A 26,856-nucleotide genomic window follows, 5' to 3' on the forward strand; every position below is an offset into this window, starting at 1 on the left:
GAATTAATGAATAATAATCATGTCCAGGGAATGACCGTGTTATTACATATGTGTTTATGTGATTTGGTATTCATTATTATTAAGTTCAGATTATTTCAAATCTGGTGTAAATGTAAGTGTAAATATTGCATTTATATCTAAATGTTTGATCGAATATTGTATCTCTATTTTACATGTTTTCTTCCTATTTGGTAAGTTCTTCCTGTGAGCTTTTAATCTTGCAGTCGACACAATGTGATGATGTTGATATGAATAATGCTTTCTTTGGGTGAAACTCGAATAATACCATTTTTTTTACAACCGTGCACCTAACTTGCCGAACACCATGCCTGGATGAATATTTATAAACGTTTTCAGAAAACTTTAAACGTCGTAATGACCTGTGTATTGATATAGAACTGACGATCATCATTTGAAAGTAAAATAAATGTATTTTTCATTTTTCATTATGATTATTCCGACGATGCAAGATTAAATGTTTAAATGTTTTGTTGAATATTATGAAGAAATGTGCCTTTTAGAGTGAATCAGTCGTTTAAAAAGATTTTGCTAACGAATGAAATGATTGTAAGTGCCATTTGTGATTAACACCCTAAGGACAAGGTGATGAAATTGTGCATTGTGATTTGATATTTGATCCATTCAATTTGATAACATTCAAATGAATTATCAATTCTTTGATTATTTTTGTAGTAACTGATTACCTCACTGGTTAGAAAAAAAAGTATTCGCACAGGTTAAAAGAAATATAGGCTACCGGTAGGAAGACTATTGGAAGCGAAATAAAGTGCATTTATCATTAGCATGATTTTAATATAAAGAAAATGAGGTCTAATGTTCTAAAACAATGTAAAATATATTGATAATAGTATTTGGAAAGACGCATTGTAATATTATCCCGAGTCTCTGTGCCTATTGCAGCATGCGGATCATATACTTATGAAGGGGCTCATCCAGATCAAGTAAATTTAAACCCGGTGTATGGGACTTCGTTCATGGTTATCCCATTAATGAAACTATTTGAGATATGTACTTGGGATGCCCCACACTCCTCACAAGACCTATAGCTTAATAGCTTAAGCAAATGGTTGTCGCAATATTCTTGGATGCCTATCTCACTCTTTAAGACCATGCAGTAAACATGGTCAGCTGTAATTGAAGGAGTTTGGAGATTGTATTACGGTGTTACTTTTGGCAGACCTTCTTAATAAAGGACTATTACATGCCCATGAGCACAATACTGTCATCGCATTTTTATACTGTGCAAAAAGTTATGTTAACGTTTCTTGAAGAGGAGTTAAAAGGATGGGAAAGATTGCTAAACAGTAATGCCTCTTGGTCTGAAATTGGTGAAAGGAAGGAGGGGGTGAAGGGTGTGCATGGCGGGGAGGACAGAGAGAGGGAGAGGGGAGGGGGTGGGAGGAGTGGGATGACGAAAGGAAGAGAGAGAGAGAGAAAGATGGGGGGGGGGCAAGGGAAACAAAGAAGTACACGTTTTCAAGAGATCACAGGAGTAAGATTGTGTCTGTGCTCAGGCTTGTCTTCTCAAACTTACACAGGGTATGAGATATCCCTTATAAGGACTTTTTAAATATAGGATCAATGCATGCGGTGTTGATGATGACGATGATAATTATGATGGCGATTGTGACGGTGATTATAATTGAGATTTTTATTAGGATGATGGTGGTCGGTGGTGACCGGGGTCTCTTTCATTTCATATGATGATGATATAGTGGAGGTAAAACCTAATACATTTACGATAATGAAGGTGGGGTAAAGATGATGGTGTTTGTGATGGCAACGATGGTTTATAATAATATGAGGAAAGATAATGGTAGCCAGAAAATGATGGCCAAATTACGATTGCTTTCATGGCATGATGATAATTTTGATGAAAATGCAGGTGATAACGATTTGGTAATAATGACATAACTGTAATTATTGACATCGATGATTATGATGATGCTAAATGTCATGAGTTGGAAAGCAAATCACATCAAGTTACATCACAGCAACACAAGTTTTAGGTTCAAGTCGTTGAGGTGAGTGACAAGGGGGGGGGGGGGTGCTCTGGAATGTTCACCGGTACTATTCAGTTTTTGCTTTCCCCTGCTTTTATTCAATCTTTCAATTCTTACATTCATCCAATCCTTCTCTCATCCAACTGCACATCGATCAGTAGTCAATTGCGTCATTGGGCAATATTTGAAAGAAATCGAACAAGGAATAAGAAAGCTATATGGCTGTTCTAAGTACTTAACCCTAAAACGACCGGGCTATTCTGACGCCTTAGAAGACTGGGAGTTGATTCAGCCCCCCCCCCCTTATGATCTCGGTTGACGATAGATGGCGCGAGAGCGGCGAAAATCGGCATACACATTAACCGTGGCATAATCAAAAGATCAAATTCTTCGAAAAATCTCCCTAGTAATTATGCTAAGTTCTGCATATCAAAAGTTTGCTCTAATTAGAGCTACCTAAAATGCTATCTTTTTTAACTCAGACTCTTTATAGGATTCTGATGAAATGTATGGGGAAAAAAATCTTAACTTAAAATTCATAGCTTTCTAATCGTTTGTCAGATGTTCAAATTTGCACCTTTATCTGCACGTCTTATTTCCATTCAACATCCAAAAACATCTTCCCATTTGGATTGGATTCCCTTTAGCCCATGATAAATTAGTGTATTATATTTAGGACAAAAATCAACTGGAATAGGAGAAATTGCTCAATCTAGCACTCATATTGGACCTGAGCATATTTTTACTTCAAGCTTGATAAAACATTTTACAAATTTGTTGCAGGTTACTTATATAAATACAAATTTTTTGTCGGATTTTAAATTAACATACTGAAAGACAAATGTAATGTACATATATGTTAAAAGGTCGTGACTGGTATCAAGTCTATTTCTCACTGCAATCATTCACTTGTATCAGGCTAAATCAATAATTTCCTTATTCATCTCTTTAGCATTTGCTGAATCATTCACTTTAACTCATTCATTTGCTCATTTTCTTAATTCAATCTCTCAATCATTTATCTCATTCTCAAATTGCTCTATTTCATTCAATTGACCCATTTAAAGGAAAAGTCCACCCAAACAAAAAGATGATTAAAATAAAAAGAGAAAAATACAACAAACATAACATTGAATTTTTCATCAAAATCGGATGTAAAATAAGAAAGTTATGACAAAACAGTTATATGCACATCCCAGTCGGTATGCAAATGAGGGAACTCATGACATCACTCAATATTTTTGTATTTTATTTCATGAAATATGAAATATTCCATTTTTCTCCTCATTGTCCTGTGAAACAAAATTTTATTTCTTTCATCAAAATCGGATGTAAAATAAGAAAGTTATGACATTTTAAAGTTTCACCTAATTTTGCAAAACAGTTATATGCACATCCCGGTCGATATGCAAATGAGGGAACTCATGACATCACTCACTATTTCTTTTGTATTTTATTACATGAAATATTCTATTTTTCTCCTCATTGTCCTGTGAAACAAAATTTTATTTCTTCCTAACTTGTGGAATTACCATTGTTTAACATTTTATGGTTTAGTCAAGTTGGTCTTTGTCAAATCTGCAAAAAATAAAAATATTGTATAATTCACATAATAAAAAACAAAAGAAATAGTGAGGGACATCATCGCTTCTCTCATTTGCATGTGACTAAATTGTGCGTTTTATAACTATTTTGTGAAAAATAAGCGATACTTTAAAATGCCATAACTTTCTTATTTTATATCAGATTTTGATGAAATTTTCAGCATTATGCTAGTCTGATTTTTCTCTAAGGATCCAAATCAACATTTTCTGAGGTGGACTTGACCTTTAATGGTAAAAATAAACAATTTAAAGACTAAAAACAAACTCTGAAATAAGGGGAGTATGCAATGGGAGTTAAAAATATTAAGAATGAAAAGTATAATATGAAATTCAGAGTTGTCATCAATCAAAGAATATTCAAAACTTTCCAACATCCATTGCAGAATAAATCGGTGTTGTCCTATACATGAGATCAAAATTTCTTCTCTATTAATTGTGTATATCAATAGACATGTTTTATATTACCCCCCCCCCCCGATAAAAATCTCAGTTGAAGGAAAGACAAATCAGTTCAAATTATCAAATTGACAGAATTATCTCAAGAGGCAATAGACGTTGCTGATTATTCTTTGTTTCTTTTAAGAACAGCAACTAGTTGGCAAGCTCACAAAATGCACCAGAGCTGGACTTAAATTTGCTCAACTTTTTGTAAAAACACCTTTATCATTCTTTTTTTTAAAAGACTCAATATCAACAGACTTCCTACTTTACGCAGCATAAAATATCTCACACAAAATTTATGATACCAATACAACTATGAGCATTTATTTAAGCAGTAATTGACAAAACAATCATTTATGAACATTATGCACAGATTTCAAGAAACCATGATGCTTAGTTAATTCAGGTACTAGACATTATTTTCAACAATGCACACTTAAAGCCCCTTTCACAATTGGTGGTGCCACTGCTTACAACCGCTGTGATTCTGTGCAACATATATTGTAACCAAATGATCGCAAACTATTGCTCAAGTAACTGTGAATAGTTCAGCATAATATTCAAATATTTCTTTAATGAAGGATCCACCAAAATTTGTTTAGAAATATGTCACAAAATAATTTCTCCATGAGTCACCCCCTCCATAAACAAGAGAGAAATTGTAAGAAGTTTGATTAATATATAAATCAAATTTCATAAGATAAAATCTGGCTTTGATGTAACATGGTAACTGAAACTAGGATGTTTTGATCCTACACTGCTCTATAAGCCATACGACTTTTCTTTTTCTTGGCTGGCAATCCTATCCCACATGATCAATATTCATAGGTTTAAAGATCCCACATTATCTTTTTAGCACATCACAACCAGCAATTTTGTTTTGGTTTGTTTGTTATTGTCTACTTGTATGTTTATTATAAACAAAGAGTAGTTTCAAAGATGTCAATATACCTTCAATAAAGTAATTTATTTACCATCACCCCTTCTATCTACATGATATTGTGGATGAACCAAAAAAAATCTACATACTACTGCTGCCTGAAATAAGAAACATTTCAAATACAAACAAAGCAATTCATGGAGAGTTCTCTTAAAAAAAAAAAGACTTTGTTACAATTACATCAACTATTAAGTCACTCTAACAGATTCTTAAGTGATTTAAAGGTTGCCAAGCAAAGCCTCTATCTTGGCTTCAAGCTCAGTACGCTTTGCTGTAGTAGCCTTGTCAATGTCTACATATTGATTCTTGGAGAACTTTCCAGCCATGACTTTCTCAGCATTAGTAATGGCTGCTTGGATCAGCTCCTTATGCTGACGGCTCAACTTCTGTACCTCGTTCACCTGTAAATACACATAACATAGAGATATTCACAGATACATCTCATAAGGCATACACTGTAAATCAATGAGCCATTAATGGTCACAAAAATACCCCCAACCAATGAGTTATGTATCTGATAAATACAGAGGGATTACATAGATAGATTGATTTAGAATTAGCACATGAATAATATTGGGAAGATTTTATTAATTGAGAAATCATGATTTGGGGTTTCCGTGTATCTGCACTTTGAGTTAAATGATTATTTTCCATACATATCAGGAGCCAGTAAAGTACATGGATTATAACAAATTGAAAAAGGAAATCAGTTGGCACATAATATAAGGTATTTTCTAGGCCCTAGTCATGTCAGATTTTTTTTTCCGGAATCCACCAGTGTTGTGCCCGTCGGTAAATGAATTCACGAACAGGGAAGTACAAAGAGGTCACAGATTATACGACATTGATTTCATTTTTAAACAAACATTCATTAGAAAAAAAATGAGAAAAATATCATTAAAAGACGGGGAAAAAACTTGCCGATGTTTACGTGGCCATCTTGTTCTCTTTGTTAGTAGCTAAGCTTATATGCGTCTCGTGACTTACTACTAACAAAGAGAACAAGATGGCGACGTAAACAACAGCAAGTTTTTTATCTGTCTTTTCATAATTTTTTCTTGGTGGTCACCTAAAATGTAACAAAGAAACCTGGGTTATGATTGATAAAACTGAATAAAACATACTTTTTTTTTGTAATTATGTTAAGATATTCAGAAGAAAATGTTAAACTATTTGTTATGTATTACAATATTTTATTGGAATACCAGAACGGAACCCATCCCCCCCCCTGGAACCCACACACATCAATGGATTTCGCTATTCCATCCGTTCCGACCCAGGCCTACTATTTTCACTTTCATTATAAACTAAAGGTTAACTATTTTGAAATTTATGATTCTTCATCATGAATCCTACACCAATTCATCTCACTAGACCAAATCTAACAAAACAGTATTTTGCGGTTCATTGTTAAATGGAATAATTTGTTCAATTTGTTTATCCGCTTCCTTAGATAGTATTTGGCATACCTTATCTCCTACATCAGCATTCTCCTTGCTGATAGTGGTAGCCAAGTCCTTGATGGTATCAGTAGCTGAACGATATTCACTCTCAATCTTCTTCAAGGTGCCACGGAATCCTAAAACAAACATCAAGAATTCATGTAAATACGCCTTTTCCTAAACTGTCAAATTAATTTTTCAGAAACTTGTACCGTTTCATAAATGACTTAAAATTACAATAATGAAATCACAACAATTTTGCCATTATCATACTGCTATGAAAATCCCAATATCAATTGGCTAGCAAACATGATTACCAATGACACTATCCTTATGGCAAAGTTACCATATTTGAAGTTCTCTATGAAAGTGGGCTTAGTAATAATAACTGGATTAATACATTTTTTTTTCAGAGGATACAAGAAGCTATTAATGATTCATGATGGGTATTAATGAAGAAAACCTGTAATGTCTAGGCATGTTCATTAAATTGAATCCTTGTAATATGTAATGATCATCACGCTAGACTCAGTAAGTACATTGCAAGTCTATGTTAGGAGTATAACATGTACCGTTAGCATCCTTGTTAGACTTATACTTAAAGATGGCATCTTCATAACGCTTGGTGAGACGACTACGTTTGGCTTGTTGGGATGCAACCTCCTCTACTAGACCTGCAACCTTCATGCGAGATTCGGATACTTCATCCTGAAGAAATGGATAAGATAAAGAAGAGCTCTGCTTAAGAATTTTATAGAATGAAAGCAGTAGCTCATTCTAATGTTCAAAGGAGCAGATTGTTGACATTACTTTCACAGACAAATAATATTAAACAAGTGGAATGCCTCTGGCCGTCTCACCTGCATCACGCGGTTCAATATAGCAGCAGTGCTGACTTTGAATACTACTCTAACTCGCACAAGATGTTCAGTGATACATGGTTACTCTTATGTCCACTTTTTATGAACTAGACCAATAAACTTACAGAGATTCACCAAAAAACCCCAACATGGCCAAAGTTCATTGACCTTACATGACCTTTGACCTTGATCATGTGACCTGAAACTCAAACAGGATATTCAGTGATACTTGATTACTCTTATGTACAAGTTTCATGAATCAGATCCATAAACTTTCAAAGTTATGATGGTAATTCAACAGATACACCCAATTTGGCCAAAGTTCATTGACCTTTGACCTTGGTCATGTGACCTGAAACGTGCACAGGATGTTCAGTGATACTTGATTACTCTAATGTCCAAGTTTAATGAACTAGACCAATAAACTATCAAAGTTATGATGGTAATTCAACAGATACCCCTGATTCTGCCAAAGTTCATTGACCCTAAATGACCTTTGACCTTAATCATGAGACCTGAAACTTGCACAAAATTTTCAGTGATGCTTGATTACTATTATGTCCAAGTTTCATGAATCAGATCCATAAACTTTCAAAGTAATGATGGGAATTCAACAGATATCCCCAATTCGGCCAAAGTTCATTGACCCTAAATGACCTTTGACCTTGGTCATGTGACGTGAAACTCATGCAGGATGTTCAGTGATACTTGATTAACCTTATGTCCAAGTTTCATGAACTAGGTCCATATATTTTCTAAGTTATGATGACATTTCAAAAACTTAACCACAGGTTAAGATTTCGATGTTGATTCCTCCAACATGGTCTAAGTTCATTGACCCTAAATGACCTTTGACCTTGGTCATGTGACATGAAACTCTAATAGGATGTTCAGTAATACTTGATTAACCTTATGGCCAAGTTTCTTGAACTAGGTCCATATACTTTCTAAGTTATGATGTCATTTCAAAAACTTAACCTCAGGTTAAGATTTGATGTTGACGCCGCCGCCGTCGTCACCGCCGCCGCCGCCGTCGGAAAAGCAGCGCCTATAGTCTCACTTTGCTTCGCAGGTGAGACAAAAATCAGTTAGATTGGTTTTTATATAAGGCAATAGAGTGCAATGGCTAACACATGAATTAACATCACTATAAGAAGCAAGTGCTTTTAATGACATACCTTTGAGATGGAGAAATCCATGCGGACAAGAACAATAATGGTGACAAATAGAAGATAGAAGGCCCCAACTACTAACAGAGGTTCCTGAAGCAGAAGTAGTTTCTGGAATGTGTAATGAAGCTGGAAAAAAGTGAAAAAATAAAACACAAATGAATAATGTACTCACTTTAGACATTGCTTGCATATAATTTCAGCATTGGATGTCATCCCACCACTTATTGTATTCATTGTAATTACACCAAACTCCCTAGATGCTGGAGAATAGATTTAAGCAACCACTTTATGTGGGCAAGTTAGAATCCAACAACAAACAATCTGTGCTTTTTGGGGTATTCTATGACTTGGGGGGGGGGGTTGAATCAACCCCCCCCCCATTGAGATCTTGGCCACCGATCACGTGAACGCTGTGGAAATTGGCATGATAATAGTGAGGGATGTAATCTACAAGGATGTATGTTTAATTTTTTCAAAATCATTTTATTTCATATGAATTAATTATGCTAATTTATGCATAAATCATACTATTTGCTCTAATTCACTATAAAAAGCTCATAGAATGCTATTTTTGGTGTAAATATTCTTTACACCATTGCTAACAATTCAACTTAAAAAAGCCTGGTTTGAAAATTTAATTCTTATGTATTTCGTTGTTTCATGAACTTCTTTGTTATTAGTTATATAGGTTCTGTGACAAAATTCCTTTGTTACTGACTTTATTGGGCAATTGCTACAGTATTATGCTTTAAGCAAATTAACTTGGTATCATGTCAGGTGATAAACTTACTTCAAAGTCTGTGATGTGCTGTTCCACCAGTTTGTTCTTAGATGCAACAACAACAGGTCGTCCAATGGTATCAAGATAGGTAAAGTGTTTCTCATCAGCTCCACGCTTTACAGGGTATGGGGTCACCAGTTCAAGATTCCTGAAGATGAAATGTTTATTTCATTATATTTAAAAGAAATTTCGAAGAAAACCATATTCAAGATCATATGTATCTCTCAGCACTTTGATAGATTCAGTAATTAAGTATTTGTCTGGCCTTGTCAGATGTAAGCAATGTGTTATTATTTTGATTTTCACTTCACCAATATACTCTCTGGCTAGTTTGGCACAAACGAGAGAAGTGGGGCTAAACTAGCTTATGATAAAGGAGAAATTACCCAGTAGATTGTTTGTACTTTATACACACCATCTCTTATATAAACCTTTGAATTGATTGTGTTCAAGCATTAAAGACATGACTTAACAGAGATCCTTGAATCTATCTTGCATGGCAGAGAAATATTGCACAACTTTCAAATTAGCTCTTTAACAGAAAGAACAGGATATCATGCAAGCCACTCTAGTTACGATACATTTAAAAGTATTTTCCACCAAGATTCTACATTTTGTTCCATCCTGTATTATTGACTGACAAAAAGTTGCCTTTATCTGCATTATTAGATTTTTCTCTCTCAGAAATTCAAGTATATCATATGTCCCTGGAATGGAATCGTACAATATCTTTCAAGCAAGGTTTGTAAACCAATGAATGCAGGTTTTCCTATCCATGGGAATGAGTCAGGCAACAAAATAATTTTTTTTTCTGTTTTCAGGAGGCACTTTTCCTAAATCTTTAACATTGCATTAGCTTTATACATTGGATTGAATGAGGATTTGTCAAAGGGCTCCTATTTAGTTTCAAGGGCTCTTTTCAGCATTTCAGCATCAAAATATATCACCCCAAGCCCAGTGTAATTTTTTCCCTGGAAAAGTATTACATTCACATTCATTTGACTATAATATCAGTTAACGCATACTGATGAAGCAAACATTTATTTCAAATTTGTATCTTACTTGGACCCTTCTGGGAGGATGATCTTCAGGACAACTTCATCAACATTCATGTCATCATAGATGTGATCCAAGAAACGCATCTTCAGAATATATTGATCTCCTGCAAATGAAGAAAATGATATTTCAATTATCAGTTACATAATTTATATTGCAATTGGGAGATATTTATATAATATTGGATGGCCTTGAGGTTGATACAAGGAAATATTGGACGAGCTTTGCATAAATATTGGACGAGTCGAAGACGAGTCCAATATTTTGCAAAGCGAGTCCTATATTTCCTTGTATTGACCGAAAAATGGGACATCCAGTATTATGATTATTATTCATACAGAGAATTTTAGCAAATAATTTTTAACTTACCCTCCCGCCCTGAGACTCTGACTCTGCTGTATGATGGGGGGACCTAAAGCTACGCACTTTGTTTTCAAACAATAAAAACTGTCCCAATTTTAATATTTCAACAAATTATATTTCACTAATTTGTGGCAAACATTCTAAAGATCAAGTAGAAAATATCACAAAACTCTCTAGGCCCTTAATACAAAAATTCCGTCGTGTTTATCGAACACCTCTTGATTTCGCCGCCCGAAGTAGAAGGGGTCCTCAAGCTACGCACTCGATTTATCATGCAAAAAAATAGTATACCCAGTTGTTGTGTGTCCGGACAGGTTGTGTGTACGGACGATCAATTTTAGAAAGTCATTTGGAAAAATTTGCAAGTGAAGTTTCATCAATTTCTGGTACAAAATGTTAGGAAATATTGTAGAGAACAAAATAGAAGATGATTACATCTATTGAATTCATATTTTTAGTGTAATCCAAAGACAAAAAAAGAAGGCTTCAAAATTATAAAGTGTCCGGACACCCGACCCCCCATCCTATTTCCTGTGCCTCAATTTCTAAAATATATTCAAATTATTATAGGATAAAATTAAATTAAAGCGAATATAACTCCAAACTTCCTAACAGTTGTTGGTTTTCTCTGCATTTAGAGATTTACTGCAGCCTCTGTAGAAAAAATTTAATAGGAATTGTTCATCACTGCACTCTGCAGTCACAGTTAATTCCACACACAGAGTGCGCATTTGCCATTGAAAACTGCATGCGCGCGCGATGAGTGGTGCGTAGCTTTAGGACCCGCGCAGCTTTAGGACCCCCTACCATACAAACTTCGGGGATTCCCCTTCTAGTCGTCCAATATTTTCAATATTGTGTCACCTCGGAAAAAAATATTAGGCGAGTTCAACAAACTTTTTAAGTGGGTAGAGTGCATCAACAAAATAACACTTATATTTCGGCTCTAAAATTGTCTGTATGAATAATAATATGGAATATCGTGGCTGAATAGCATGTACAAGTGTCAATATTGCGAGGTACTAACAAAATGATTTCATTGAGACAGGAAGTGAATGTTTAATATTGATTACTTGTTGTCATACATAATCTATATTCAAAATTTAGGAGAGAAGCACTTTACCTGAACTGTAAAGATATTCATAACTTGGCAGATTGTACCCAATATAGTAGTGAGTCTTCCATCCACCGAACAAAGGAAATCGAGGTCTCAGCTCCAACTCTACATAGTCATCATGCTCCACCATATTACTGGTAGAAATGTTACCAATTTCATCACGGTAATAGATATCACGGGCGGCAGCTGGCAAGATGGTCTATTTATGACATAAAAAGGAAATATTGGAAAGATGAGGAATATGAAAGAAAGATGTTTATTATGAAGTACAGAAATATGACAAACAAGGAAAATTGGCTCAAGACTTCTTTTTTGGGGGTGTGAGAGATGATGATACATACTAAAACTTTGTTTATTTGAATTCTTAGAGGGAATTCTTTTTATACACTATTTCAAAAGAAGAAAAAACAAACAAATATAACTCATAAATTGGTCAAACTGTAAAAAAAATATTGTTGTAAGGTTAAAATATTTCTAATTGCTGAAAAAATCTACTAAAAATGTTGAATTGTCAAAGAATTTAAAATTATTCTTTACCTTGTATGACTTGACAGAGGAGAATCCATCTTGTGTTCTCTGGTAGTCATATCTTGAGAAAGATCCTTTGAGTATAGCTCCTGTATGACTAACATCTACAGTCTCTTCTACTGCAATGTTACCCCAATGAGATACTTCAATAACACGAGTCATAGAAGTCACAGTCAAGAAAGGTGAATTATTCTCATAGTGCACCTTCAATTCAGCCTGTCATAGCAAAATACAAATACATATTATGTCAAAAGTCTGTCTAAATATAAAGCAAAGGTCCAATAACTGTACATAATACTTGACTAAACTTACCGGTATTAATATTCCACCGATCACTTTTCATTGACCAATACTTGTATATGAAACTTGGGAGTCTTCTGTTAATCAGATTTAGTGCCAGCTGTTGGTAATGTTATGCTCCTACATAAAGTCGCTTTTAATATTTATCTTACAAATTTAGTAATTCAAAACTATGAAGATGCTTAAGATGTGGTTTTAAAAGAATAAATATTTCCCTTTTTTTGGGGGGGGGGGTTGATATTTCAATTCGGAGACAGAGAGCTTGCTTGAAATCTTTACCCAGCAATAGTTCTGTGATATTCTTGAACTTATTTTTAAACCAATTATGGATATAAGATTTTTTTCTATCATTTTTACAATGGACTTTCATCTTATTACCTCACTCATTGGTGCAACATCATCGTAAGGACCATATGTGATGACGTCTTCATTATGGGAAACTGGATTAACCTTGCTAAAAGACTCCACATTGCTGGAAGAAATTATCACCTGTGGAAAAAAAAATATTTTTTAACACCAAAACAAAGCAACTATGTGTAGATTTGGCAGCAGATCATGAAGAGGTGCCTATAAAAAAAAAATCGAACATTACAAACCAAAAATAGATTTTAACTATTTCATTTGCTGATACATTGATATTAACTATTCATTTTATTTCTAGGGATACAAATCCAATAATTTTAATTGAAAAAATTGGTGATGTGAAGGCCCCATTCAACAGAACGTAAACCATTTAAAGACCACTGAAAGACTTGAAATTGGTGAGGTCTTACAGCGGTCTTCAACATCACTGAAATTTGTCATCTCTGTGGAATGGCTCAGAAAGACCCCTCAAAGAACTCTGAAGGACTATTTCTTGTCTGACTGGTCTTAGACTAGTCCTATAGAGATCTTTCAGAGATATTTTATGCAACAAGTGATCTTTCAAAATTCTTTCCATGGACTTTGCCTGGTCTTTCAATGATCTTTCAATGATCTCTCATGAGTCTTACAGTGATCTCCGCAAAAATCTTGAGAGACTGCTGAAAGATCATTGAAAGACTATGAAGACCTTTGAAAGTTCATCGAAAGACCGCTGAATGACTGCTGAAAGATCACTGAAAGACCATTTTCCTGTAAGACCATTGCAAGACTGTTTTGAACCTTTTCAAAAAGTTTTGGAGCCCATGAAGACCACGAAGACCACTGAAAGATTGGTCAGGACTCGAGTAAGTCCTCAAAGACCATTGTAGGTTCATTGAGAGACCTCTGAAAGATCAACCAAAATTCATGGTCTTTCAAAGGTCTTGTTCTCTGTGGAATGGGGGTTTAACTGATCGTTCTGTTATGATGATTCTGTGACAATAGAAGATACAAATGGCTGGTTAACATTAACAAACAATATCCAGGGCTCCACACTAACCCATTTTTTCTACTGGTCCAACCTATTCATGTCGGACCAGTAGATACCCAGTTTTTCAAATTTTTACTGGTCCGAACCTAAAATCTACTGGTCCCCCAAAAAAGAAAACATTAAAAAAAGGCGCAAGTTTATTTGTCTAGCCTTTCGTTACCCCCCCCCCCCCCCCGCAATGGAATGAAGGACAAAAAGAAAGCAAGACAAAAATGAAGAAGGAAAGACAGAAAGGAAGGATAAGGAAGGAAGGAAGGAAAAGAAAGAATAAGAGAAAGGAATGAAGGAAGGAAAGGGAGGAAAAGAAAGAAAGAATAAAAAAGGAAGGAAGTAAAAAAAGAAAAGGTAAAGAAAGGATAGATGTGAAGGAAGGAAAAAAGAAAGAACTAAAGGAAAGGAAGGAATAAGGATCAAAAATAAGAAAGAAAGAAAGGAAAAAAGAAATGAAGGAAAGAAATGAAGCAAGCAATACAGAAAGAAAGAACAAATCCGGAAAGTAGTAAAGGAAAGAAAGAAGCAATAAAAAAAGAAAGGGTTAAAGGAGAGATGGAAAGAAGGACAAAAGAAAGAAAGAGGAAGGAAGGATTGAAAGAAGGAATTAAGAAAGAAATAAAGGAAAGGTAAAATGATAGATAGAAGGAAAGAAATAAGTAAAGGAAGGAAGGGAAATAAGGAAAGACGCAAGCAATATAAAAAAAAAGAAAAGGTAATAGATGAAAGGAAGAAAAAAAGAAAGACTAAGAGACAAAGAAAAGAAGAAATAAAAAAAGGTAAATAAATGATTGGTGGAAGGAAGAAACAAAGAAAGTAATGAAGAATGAAGGAAAGAAAAGGGTAAAAGGAAGGAAAGAAAGGAAGAAGAGATGAATATACTATAGGATGGATGGACTCAAGAATTAAAGAAAGAAAAATATAAAAAAGAAAGGAAGGAAGGAAGAAGGAAAGAAGAAACGAAGGAAAGAAGGAAAGGAAGGAAGGAAGAAAGAAAAAAAAGAAATAGAGAAAATATTTTTTAAAAGGATAGAAAGAATGAAAGAACGAATTAAAGAAAAAAAAGGAAAAAAAAGAAAGAAAGTAACCCAAAAAAATTAGGGAAGAAACAAAGAAAGATTGAAACGGAGAAAGAAGGAAAGATAGGAAGAAAACAGAGGAAGAAAGCTAAAACTATCATCATACATAATTTATCAATTTCTTTTTGGCTCAATTAAAATAGCTATGAAAGAAAGTCAGAAACCAAGTGTATCAACACACACATAAATGCATATGTGGGGCTAACTTGTATTCAGACGATATCACCCGAAACCCGATCTGTTTGAACCAAACAGAAGTGAAAATTTATCCTTTTACTGCTTACAAATGACAGAGTTACTCCAATTTTTAGGAAATATGGACATTATAAGAGCCTTTCATGAGTATAAACCGCAAATTTTGACAGTTCTGTGAGAGATTTCTGCCAGAGTTTAGCCAAGCTTCGTTCGCGCAGCCAGTAAAGAATTTACCACGTGAGTTGTGTTGCTGGCTAGCTGTACACTGTACTGTATCTGCTCTAGTAGCAATTACGTGCGATTCATTCTGTGTGTATTCTGTGTGTGAATGACAGAATTTATCGGGGGGAATGGTTTGCTGTAAATTTGACCATTTCTGGAAAAGTTATTGGCCCAACAATGGTTTCTATTACTGGTCATGTCGGACCCTTAAAATCTTGCTATTTTTGGAAAAATTACTGGCCCGACAATGATATTTTTTACTGGTCATGTCAGACCAGTAAATCTTCCTATTTCTGAAAATATACCGGCCCGACAGCGATTTTTACCGGTCCGGGACCGTCGGACCGCCACTAGTGTCGAGCCCTGCAATATCCCTGTCAAATTTTATATCAAACAATATTACCTTTGTTGTCTGTGTCTTTGTTGCATATGGTGTCAGAAAGTATGCATTGCCAGTGAATTCAACGAACTGTTTCTCACTCTGAGTGATCTTAGCTGGATACGGCCTGAGTGTGTGAGTGAATACAGATTCTATGCTCACATCTACTGATGCACCACCTGCCAATGGAGAGTCCAACTTCACACTGTAGAATGCACCTCCCCTAAATTACAAGAAGAAATAACTCTTTTTTTTGTTACTTCCATCTTACACTTTATATAGGTCTATAATTGATGTAATCATGTTAAATAGAGTAACAGGCTGAAGTTAAAAAAAAAAAAAAAAAAAAGATATAAGTTCAAATAGTATGCAGGATTATTATCCAAGTCTGCATATCAGTGATTTAAAAAGATGCAATTAATAATATCAACAAGTAGAATGCCTCTGGCAGTCTTGCCTGCATTACGTGATTCAATATAGCAGCAGTGCTGACTTTGAAAACAGGTAATCATTCACAAAAGACTCATATTATAATAAAATAGTATGTCCATTGACCCAAAATTACCTTTGACCATGATTATGTGATCTAGAGGTGTGCAAAACAATAATTCATACTTGATTACCGTTACATGTATGTCTATATTCCATGAACTACATGTGTAGATCCATAAACTTTCTAAGTTATGATGGCAATTCAACAAATACACAACATGGCCAAAGTTCATTGCCCTTCAATGACCTTTTATCTTGGTCATGTGACCTGAAATGCGAGCAGGATACTAAGGGATATATGGGTACTCTTGATTGGAGAGTATTTTGATTGCTCGATATTTAACTGAAAACAAGAATTATATAAAAAATAAGTTACGAATCACAAATTGATTCCAGACTTACGGTTTTCCTTCAACAGCTGTTTCTGCTATGGACAGGGAATTATGTTCATCTCCAGATCCCGTCTGTAATGAAAGTCGGGCCAATTTAAAAAAAACACATTACACCTGTCTATCATCATAGTATTTTAAACTGATACATGTACTTAAAAACATAATAAGATGCAGATTGAATACAAAAGCAATGTTTTGTGAAAATTAATCTAACTCCCGGTCTCCAGCATTGGAAATACATGAGGGCAATTTCGCCCTAATGACAGCCAAAATTGGTCCTAAAATTTGCAAAATGGAATGCTTTGGGGTGACCATCTTTTCCAAAGTTGCCCAAGATCTGCCAAAGTGTTCAAGAACATTAAGAAAATCAATATTCTACATACAGCAGAATGAGATATGCGTTTATATCTCCCCCCCCCCCTTGAAACCATCCTCTAATTAAAAAGGTACATGTAGTTCCCTAAATTCAAAATTGGCAATCACCCCAGTGTGCCCCCCCCCCAAGAGGAGAATATCGGCTAAAAAACACAGCTTAGTACTTGCAAATTGCCATATCATTCTAGACCTATATCTGGTTCATTGCCTTAAATGTCAAATCATGAATAAGGTGAAAAATTATCACACTGAAGATCACCCACACAGATGAGCGTATTATTGGGGAGTTAGTGATTTTTGTTTACTTTCGGCTAGCAATGCCGTTTTGACAAACAAATTATAGATAAAAATCATCATTTCACAAATACTAAAATTCATTACGTGATTATAAATAATTATCAATATTATACCAATTATTTATTTTTACGTGATAAATCTTAATATTTGTGAAATATTTTTTTCTATAAATTATTCATCAAGATGGCATTGCTAGCCGGAAGAACGTCAAAGCGGTTCAAGGGTTGACGCTATTGTATTTCCGTTGTTTACATGTGGATCGAGGGGTCCACTCGGCATCAGTTAGGTAAGAAACATGAATTTTTTCACATTTTCATATAATTTTTAAAACCTTCCTATGCCTAAACTAATGCGTAGGAAGGTGTAAAAATCAATTAAATTCATAAACTTCAAGTGATTTTTGTTTCAAAGTACTATTTTGGTCCTTCTCTAGTCTTATGCGACTATGGCCGGGAAAAGTGTCATTACAAATAAAATTGATGATTGAAGTATATTTGATTATTTTTAAAAGTCATCATCATTGCGTCCTTCTTCTTCCTGTTAGTAATACTGCAGGAAAACTCCTCAATTGGGATATACCGTAGGGGCACTAGTATTCAACCCGGCATAATTCAAAGATTTTGACATATTTCCAAAACTATTTAGAAATATGGAAACTATCTTAATTTCATACCTTTGTTATTTCCAGGGTAATCTGTTGTCGGTATTTTCTTTATCAATCTGTCGACTGTATGCGCGTAGGATCGAATTATGCGCCGATGGCCTTTTGCACTGAATTGCACTAGTATTCAACCTAGTGAGGATAGATAGCAAATCTCAAAAGGGTTTATATTGCTAAATTAGATTTAGATCTATGTAAGTATCTGGCTTCAGGGGCGGATCCAGGATTTTGAAATAGGGGGGGCGCCAGCGGTAAGGGAGCTAAGCGACCGAGCGGGGGGAGGGTGGGGGAGGGGGGATACCCCCCTCCCACTGCGCGGCAAGGACTTTTTCAAAAAATCATGTCCAAAAGTCGTATATTGAGAGCACCTTTAGAAGAAAAATGCACACTTAAATCACTGTAACTTCATGAATAAAAGACACATATATACTGACTCATTTAGGAGCTGGTTTCCAGTCACACACCGTATAAGCGGTCATTCAAAACATACATTTGGCAAAGGCTCTTCACTTGCTTGCATCGTGTGATTGAAACGTCAAATTTAAATGATACGAAACTGAGACTTGTAATCGATAAGTTCCGAATAATCCATTCTGTTTGTCATTTGTGTATTTACATTGTGTGTTTCAAACGAGAATTGTTTAGTCGTATGGCAACATGCATAAAATTTGGTTCTTTTTTTCCCCAAAATGCACAGCAAACGCGGAGTGGGGTCAACTGGTGATTGAGAATATACAATTTTGGTCCTTGATAATTCGTTGGAATGATTGCTTCGGCGAAACTTAGTTGGGGCGCCCTGGAAAATATGCCTCTGAATCTACCAGAAAGTGTAAAAGTTAGTTTACATTAAATACAAATATGTCTGACCTATACATTTCAGTGAAAACGTACATGACCAAGGCAGAATGATAATGCTGCGCACGTGGCGCCCGATATAGGGCTTCATCTTTGAGTGAAGAATAACCTCGGGGATAGACATTATCATTCGCATCGTTGACACTTTCTCTCGCAATCTGTTACTTACAATTTACATGTATTTGCCATAAAGACGGACAAACGCATGTTACAAAAAACACAAAATTTCGGGAAAAAATGATATCCAATCCAACATCTTCACACTGGTCACTGCACTGCAACTCCCGATTACAAGTGGTGCAACTTTCCAACCAATCGACTTGCGCGCCCTGGAATTCCGGAATTTACATATTGCAATTAATGTTGTAAATCGGATCAAAAATAAGATCGAAAATCGGATCGGCAGTTAAGCTTCTAAAATCGAAATCGAATCGAAAATCGAATCGGCGATGTTTAAAAACAAAGGAATACATCAAAATTTTGTTCGCGGTCGCGCGCATCTTCCTGACAAAGTCACAAAGACGAATGCATTGGAATGGAAGTCGCCAACATGCGCGATCGTTTGGAACATGTTTTAAAGTGGTTTTGAGGTGTTATTGCTTTGAAATAAACGAGTGATTTTTATTAGAAAGATAAACGAAAGACGCATCTTCCGAGCAAAGGCGCAAAGGAAAATAAAATGAAAATATTTCTCATAGATCACAGGTTAATGAACGATCGGCGGGACATCTTTTATAAGTATTTTTAGGTGATAGCGATTTAGAATTATTGGAATGATCTCTTGATCTCGTACGACGCATCATCTTAAAGTCGCAAGTGCAATTAAAATGTAGTAGAAGACGCAAGCACGCACGATGATTTGAAATATGTTATTAAAATGTTTTGGGTAGCTAGCGTTTTCAAATCAATTTATTACTATCTTGAGAAATGAACTTTTGATATCTACGAAGAAATATAAAAGAAGCATCTCCCGACGAAGTTGCAAAGACAAATATATCATTGAGGTTGAGAAGATGTATATCGTCATAAACGATGTAAGAGAGTAACGCAATGAGCTCCGTCGATGGCGTCGATAATACGACTTTTAAAAGTTCACGGCGGGGTCCGCTATCACCACGAGGTTGAAGAGAAGATGTCTAGCATCCTAAACGATGTAAGAGAGTAACGGAATGAGCTCCGTCGATAGTACGACTTTTAAAAGTTCACGGCGGCGTCCGCTATCACCACGAGGTTGAAAATAGAATGTATATCACCCTAAACGATGTAAGAGAGTAACGCAATGAGCTCCGTCGATAGTACGACTTTTAAAAGTTCACGGCGGCGTCCGCTATCACCACGAGGTTGAAAATAGAATGTATATCACCCTAAACGATGTAAGAGAGTAACGCAATGAGCTCCGTCGATAGTACGACTTTTAAAAGTTCACGGCGGGGTCTGCTATCACCACGAGGTTGAAGAGAAGATTTATATGATCATAAACGATGTAAGAGAAAAGCGCAATGAGCTCCGTCATTATCACGATCTTTAAAAGTTCACGGCGGCATCCGCTATCACCATGAGTTGGAAGAGAAGATATCTATCCTCTTAAACATCGTCAGAGATAATACCGCGTCTTTCTCCCTGAATAATGCGACCTCTAGCTAGCACCTCAAAAACAATCTTGAAATATGTTCCGAACAATCACGCACTGTAACTAGATCTATCATTCTATGCCGATTTTTTATTTTCGATTTTTTCCTTCAAGGGGAATGATCGAAGATCGGCAAGTGATTGCCGATTGTGGTGAAATCGAATGGAATCGGTTACAAGCTTAATTGCAATACAGTATGACAGAGGTGCATTTGTGCGAACACGAAGGCCATGAGCATAAGTTAAAATATAGTTTTGACTAGATCTAGCCCTTGAAATTGACTACATTGTACCAATCCAGTAAATATAACCATCCAAAAAAAAAAAATCCGGCGAAAATAGTGGGGGGGACGCGTGCCCAGGGCGCCCCCCTCTGGATCCGCCACTGGGCTTTGATTAATTCCCTATTTGGTCTCATCTCAAATGCCAAATGGTCTAGTCCATAGTCGGATGGGACAAGGCAAGGGCAGATTGAGAGACAGGGCCATCTTTCATCGCTAGGTTGAATACTAGTCTAGTGCAGACGGGTTGACTTGAATACTAGTGGCATAGTGCAAAAAACCGTCGCCGTATAATTCGATCGCCTGCGCACAGTCGACTGGTTGAAGAAAAAATAATGGAAAAAGAATAACCAGCATTTGCTCTTGCCTTTAAGACGGGTCTGAAATTCAGGTGAATTCTATATTTCTATATATTTGAGGAAACTCTCCAAACGGGTTGAATACTAGTGCCCTTACGAGTTACGGGCCTATAGTCATGATAGTATGGCAGTGAGTCCAAACTTCGCGCGTGTCCAAACTTCGCGGACGGTCATTATCTCCAAAACTAGCCAATATCCTTAAAATCTGACATCATCAATGTGAAAAGCGACCTAAAATTACCCTTCGCTGAAAGTTTCTTTAGGATTAGTCCAGTAGTCATGAAAATATTGGCAAAAGATCGGCAAATTTGTCACCCGTAGCGCCCGTTTTGAAGAAAGCAACAAGCATCACGATATCACCATTTTACAAGCAGAAATCATAAAAAATGTGAGTTAAATGTGGTACTAACCGATTCCATAGCATTTTGCCATCAATCTGATATAAATATTTCACTTTTTGAGCTTGAGTCTTTGTTTAAATCTCCACAAAAGCTTTGGTGCGCGAAGTTAGGTCACACTTTTTCTGAACGGTTTTCCAGCACAGCCCGCAATCGCCGATCGGAATAGAATTTTGAGATCGCGATACCGGCGAAACCCCGTGACCTACTTTACATTTTCGTCCATGATTTTATAGTTTACAATCTTGCCGTCAATGTGGTAACTATTTCTTGAATTGGTTTTGTATAAATTATGAATAATTTGTGGACAAAATTAAGCCTGATGAATATTTTTGAAAAGTGCGCGAAGTTTGGACACCCCATCATAGGGTAATTGCTGCAGGCGTGTGTGGCTACCCCCCCACCCGGATTAGTCTACCCACTTACAGTAGCACCAAGGAAGGCAAGGTTGTCGACCAGAGCTGAATCAAGAGCAAAGACGAAAAACCCTGCTGACGATTTGCCTGTATTTTCAAAAGTCACTACAGCTGAGATCTTCACGAGCTGGGAGGCCACGTCGACTGTTCGCTCAACCTTCGCGTTGATCAAGTCTGGATTGATCGACGACTTCGACGGTTTTGCGGCAGTAAATGCCACAAGTAGGAAACAAGCAGTTGCAATTTGAAGATACTTCATTGTAAACTAATGACAGTGCTGTTTCATAAAATGTTGAATGAGCGGCAGAATTCCCCAGTCAAGCTTGGTACTTTTTGAGACGGGCTCTGGCTTCGGCCTACACAGCTCGCAGCGAATCGAAAGACCGTATATTAGCGGCGTGCATCGGGCCGGCCGGCCCCGCGTTGGCATGTGCAGGGTTTGCAAATGCTCGCGATCTCCGAAGCGAGCTAACGGTATGTACGGTACGCAGAGCTAGAGATCGAGAGCTAGCGGCTAGCTAAAATCCGGTACCACGCTTTCGTCCATGGACGACTGATACAGGCAAACTCGTCAGTGAAGAGTTCGAACATATCTTGTTTCGCACCCAAGGGAAGATTGATGACGTAAAAAGAACATGGAAAAGAAATCAAGTTCTACAGCAATTTATTGTCGACAACTTTTCGTTCATTGACATTCGTGCCACATTGGACAATAATAATATACTATTGGTTCATTTCTAGCTCCAGAAATCAAGATTGTAAATGTAAATGCAAGTGCCGTCCAGCACTGAGTCGAAACTATTTTTACCGATTCGTACTGAGGTCGATGGTAAATTGACTCGCTGACGTGCGCCACGTATGCTCGGGTAGCTTGTCACGTGATTATTAAGGAAACCTTCCTCACGATCACCAAAAGTGTCTTTGAGACCCAGTTCAATTTCATAGGTGGCGGAAGCGCGGGGGGGGGGGGGTCCTGGCCCCCCTAAATTTGAGTTGGGGGCAGACCCCCTAAAATTTCTGTTGATAACCCATCTTTTTTATTTTTTGCTTGTCAATTTTGGTAATTCCTGCGCCCCCCCTAATTTTTTTTTGTGCTCCCCTCCCTAAAATGTTGGTTGATAACCTTTCGCCGCCAATTTTATGTGATGCCTAGGCAAATCGGGGGGGGGGGGGGCAAAACTCCCCTCCCCAATAGCAGCACACAAAAAAGGGAAATGGGAAGGAAAGGCGACGGGATAAGTATAGGAATCAACAAGTGAATAATGAAAGGGGAATAGTTGGAAATTAAACAAACTCATATGATTGCGCTTCGCGCTCGAATTGCCAGGTGAGTGAGGTAATAGCAAAAGCGGATCTAGAGGGGGGGGGGGTTGGGGTTGCAACCCCCCCAAAAAAACCAAAAAAAATCCGGGGACCATTTTTAAAAATCTTTTTAACTTGTAATTTTATTTTATTCTATTTCTATTTGTTAACTGGCCTTACATTGCAGAAAAATGCAACTTAATTTTACAAATTTTCATGGGGGTTAATTTGGCAACGACCTCTATACCAAAAATAGTGGTGTTTTAGATGCAAGAAAACGCCATTTTCACACAAAGATTTTCAGAAATTTTCCCTACTGTGGGAGGGGGGACACCTTTTCCACCCTCGCTCGCTCTCTTTATAAAAAGCTGGATCCGCCCCTGAATAGGCTGCTCAATTAGTATAACATGGGGCTCATTCTATTTTTCAAGTCAGTTTGCACAATTTCTTTAGAGTTTTTGTTGTTTTAGGGAGTTATGCATCTTTATGATAAATACTGAATCATTTAAAGAAAACAAATCGGCTCACGCTACGGGCCTAGATGAAAATATTTGTCCAGCCTTCGATCCCAGTTCGTATATAGTTCCACTCTGCGCATGATCAGAGGAAGGTCATTGGTACTAAAGTGACATGGTAGTTTCACATCTAATGAGATGATTTAAGCACCAACTTTGATGTCTTGATTATTCATATATTATTCTTTTGAATTTTGTTTTTCATTTACATCTGCAAAAACAACAATGCGTCCAAGAACGATTGCCTTCATAGGGAGTGTTCATTTTGTGTGCTATTCACACCTGCTATGTTAGACATATGCGGAATATCTTGCTTTGAAATCTGCCTATCACAATGAAAGAAATGAAGGGTCATTACTCATGAAGTAACTACAAACTGCATTGGTGAAAACTGGATCTGCCCCCGAGACGCTCAATGCAAGATAGTAGCCGCCCCCCCCCCCTTGCTAGCCTCTTGTCGAGGTCCTAGCTGGCAGCTGCTTCCCGAGCGAAGCGAGGGATTTCGTAATTCGCTTTGCAAATTAGGAGTTTTACTCGAGACATGGTTTTGGTTCTAGTCAAAATTGGGTCTGTGCTTGCAGACTACCGGAGGGAGGGAACTACCAAAGGAGGTACAAAAAGAGGGAGAATAAAAAACAAATCAAACAAAATGAAATACGGGACAATTGACAAACGAAGATCAACAAAGCCCACACAATGTGTTAGACTTTTGAAAAAGAAATATAAAGAATTGGAAGGGAAGGTGAACGAAAGAATGAAGGAGAGAAAGAAAAGAAATAAAGGAAAACAGGAAAAATAACAGAAAGTTGGAATAAAAGAAAGATGAAAGAAATAATAAGAGATAAAAAAGGTTTCCGTCGTTCTTTGAAATGAATATATAAAGAAAGGAAGGGAAGATGAATTAATGTCTGAAAGACAAAATAAAGGAGGAAAAAGTTAAGAAAAAGGAGGAAAGAAATAATGAAGGAAATAAACATGTTTCCTTCATTCTTTGAAAGAAAGAAAAAAACTGGAAGGGAAAGAAAGAAACAAAAGAAAAAATAAGGGAAAAGAATAAGAAGGGAAAAAATAAAGAAAGGAAGAAAGAGTGGAAGGGAAGAATGAAGGGAGGAGAGAACAAAAAAGAGAAAAAAATGGAAGGAGAGATTGGTGGTGATTTTTTACCTGATTGCTAAGAAAGCATGAATGCTTGTAAGCAAGCAACCAGAGGACCAACGGCTTAAGGTCCTCTCCGAAGGACCTGGTACTGAGGATTAATGCCTTACCAAAGGGCACTAGCGCACCTAGTGGGAATCGAACCGGGTCACCGAAATACGAATCCCCCGCTCTACCAACTGAGCTATCGCGCCTCCAGAGAAAGAACGAAAAGAACTGACAGGAGACGAAGAGAGAAGGAAGCCAAGGTAATTATAAGGAAAGAAATAATGAAGGAAATAAAAAAGGATATTTGATAAAGAAGGAAAGAAAGATAAAATGAACAGAGAGAGAGAGAGAAAAGAAAATGTCTAGGATAGTAAGATAGGAAATAAAGATAGATGGAACAAAAAAGGGCAAGCAGAAAGGATAGGGTATTATATTATAAAAGAAAGAAAAAGGGAAAAGTTCAAACTTCAAGTAAACAAAAAATCCGATCATCTAATAAAAATCATAATTTTATTTGGTGTTTTTTTAAATGTATTTTTAAAATTTAAAAAACAAAATGTTTTAGAAATGAAATTTCAAAGTGAAACATATTGTCAAACTTAAAAATTAGATGAAACATCGCGGCATCGTTCACACCAAGACTCAAAAAACGAAAGCTGAAACAACTAGATCTATGAAAAGTCAATAACTTGTTCCTCTGATTACATCTCCAAATCATTAATCTGAGAATCTAATGCATAATTATAAGAATTTCCCGCCGATTTTTGTGATCAAATAAGTGGGAAAACTGTTTATCATGTGAGATGTTTGCACCATTGAGAATTCGATCCTACATGCCTAGCTAGTAGCCTGCCACACACAGGCAGGAGGCCAGTTCGTATGCAATGTATTGGGTTAGCAAGAAATCACCGCAGAACTTGCAAAAGTTATCGGTTTAATTGTTGTCCCTGCTTCGTCAGCTGTTGGTTATTTAATGAAAATTCGTCACTTTTAAATGTATTAACTACATTTTGTTCAACATTCTGAAATACGGGACAAATAGGCGTCCCGGGAAGGGTTTGCCGGGACGCTGGAGCAAATTACGGGACAGTTCCGGGAAATACGGGACGTCTGGTCACCCTGTTTTACACATATAACTAATGTTTGATGTTACTCATTGGCGGCGGAAGTAAAAAATTTAAGGAGGGGACAACCGAAATTTTTTTGACAAGCCAAAAGAAAAAAAAAGGTTCTCAACCCAAAAATTTTAGGGAGGACGTAGGAAAATAACTTGACAAGCAAAAAAAAAAAAAAGGTCATCAACAAGAAATTTAGGGGGGGGGGACCGTCCCCCCTCCCCAAATTTAGGGGGGGACACGCCGGGGACACGTCCCCCCCCCCCCCCGCTTCCGCCGCCTATGATGTTACTGTATCATGGAACAAACTAAACAAAGCCATAGATATTGCTGTTTTTTGTGGATAAACGATAATCTCATGTTACATGCACAATCATTTTGATTGTTATGTATTGTTTTACACAATCATTTACTTTTGACACAGATGAACAAGATGTCGAAGAATAATGGGTGATTTCAAGTCCAGTGTTGGCGTTGGAAGCACAAATTGGAATGCTTCCCCTAGCTCCAAAACCTATTCTGAGTTTGTAAAACTGAACCAGATCACATAATAAACATCTCAACAACTAGTGAGTGACTGTTCAGGACCATCTTCATTTTACATTTGGTGTTGTACTCAAGCATGTAAAAATTGACCCGACACCAACACCAAAAGGTCAACACTGAACTTGAAATCACCCATCCTGTTGGCCGTGCACACCATTCTGATTAATCCCTATTGTATACTTCACCTCAATCA

At 36.6% G+C, this 26,856-nt stretch overlaps 1 protein-coding gene across 1 annotated transcript; it reads right to left on the minus strand.

The window, feature by feature from the left end:
- Positions 1-4,371: 4,371 nt before the first annotated feature.
- On the minus strand, positions 4,372-22,503 carry LOC121410481 (dolichyl-diphosphooligosaccharide--protein glycosyltransferase subunit 1-like). Its single transcript, XM_041602606.1, has 12 exons — positions 22,053-22,503; positions 16,782-16,843; positions 15,912-16,110; positions 13,007-13,117; positions 12,338-12,544; positions 11,807-11,999; positions 10,327-10,426; positions 9,274-9,412; positions 8,490-8,609; positions 7,024-7,159; positions 6,479-6,588; positions 4,372-5,410 (listed from the first exon to the last, which is right to left on the minus strand). Exons 1-12 carry the CDS (start codon positions 22,299-22,301, stop codon positions 5,228-5,230), a joined length of 1,809 nt encoding a protein of 602 aa, XP_041458540.1. The 5' UTR covers positions 22,302-22,503; the 3' UTR covers positions 4,372-5,227.
- Between the last annotated feature and the right edge of the window lie 4,353 nt (positions 22,504-26,856).

Source organism: Lytechinus variegatus, chromosome 3 (genome assembly GCF_018143015.1).
Source record: "Lytechinus variegatus isolate NC3 chromosome 3, Lvar_3.0, whole genome shotgun sequence".
Taxonomy (NCBI): domain Eukaryota; kingdom Metazoa; phylum Echinodermata; class Echinoidea; order Temnopleuroida; family Toxopneustidae; genus Lytechinus; species Lytechinus variegatus.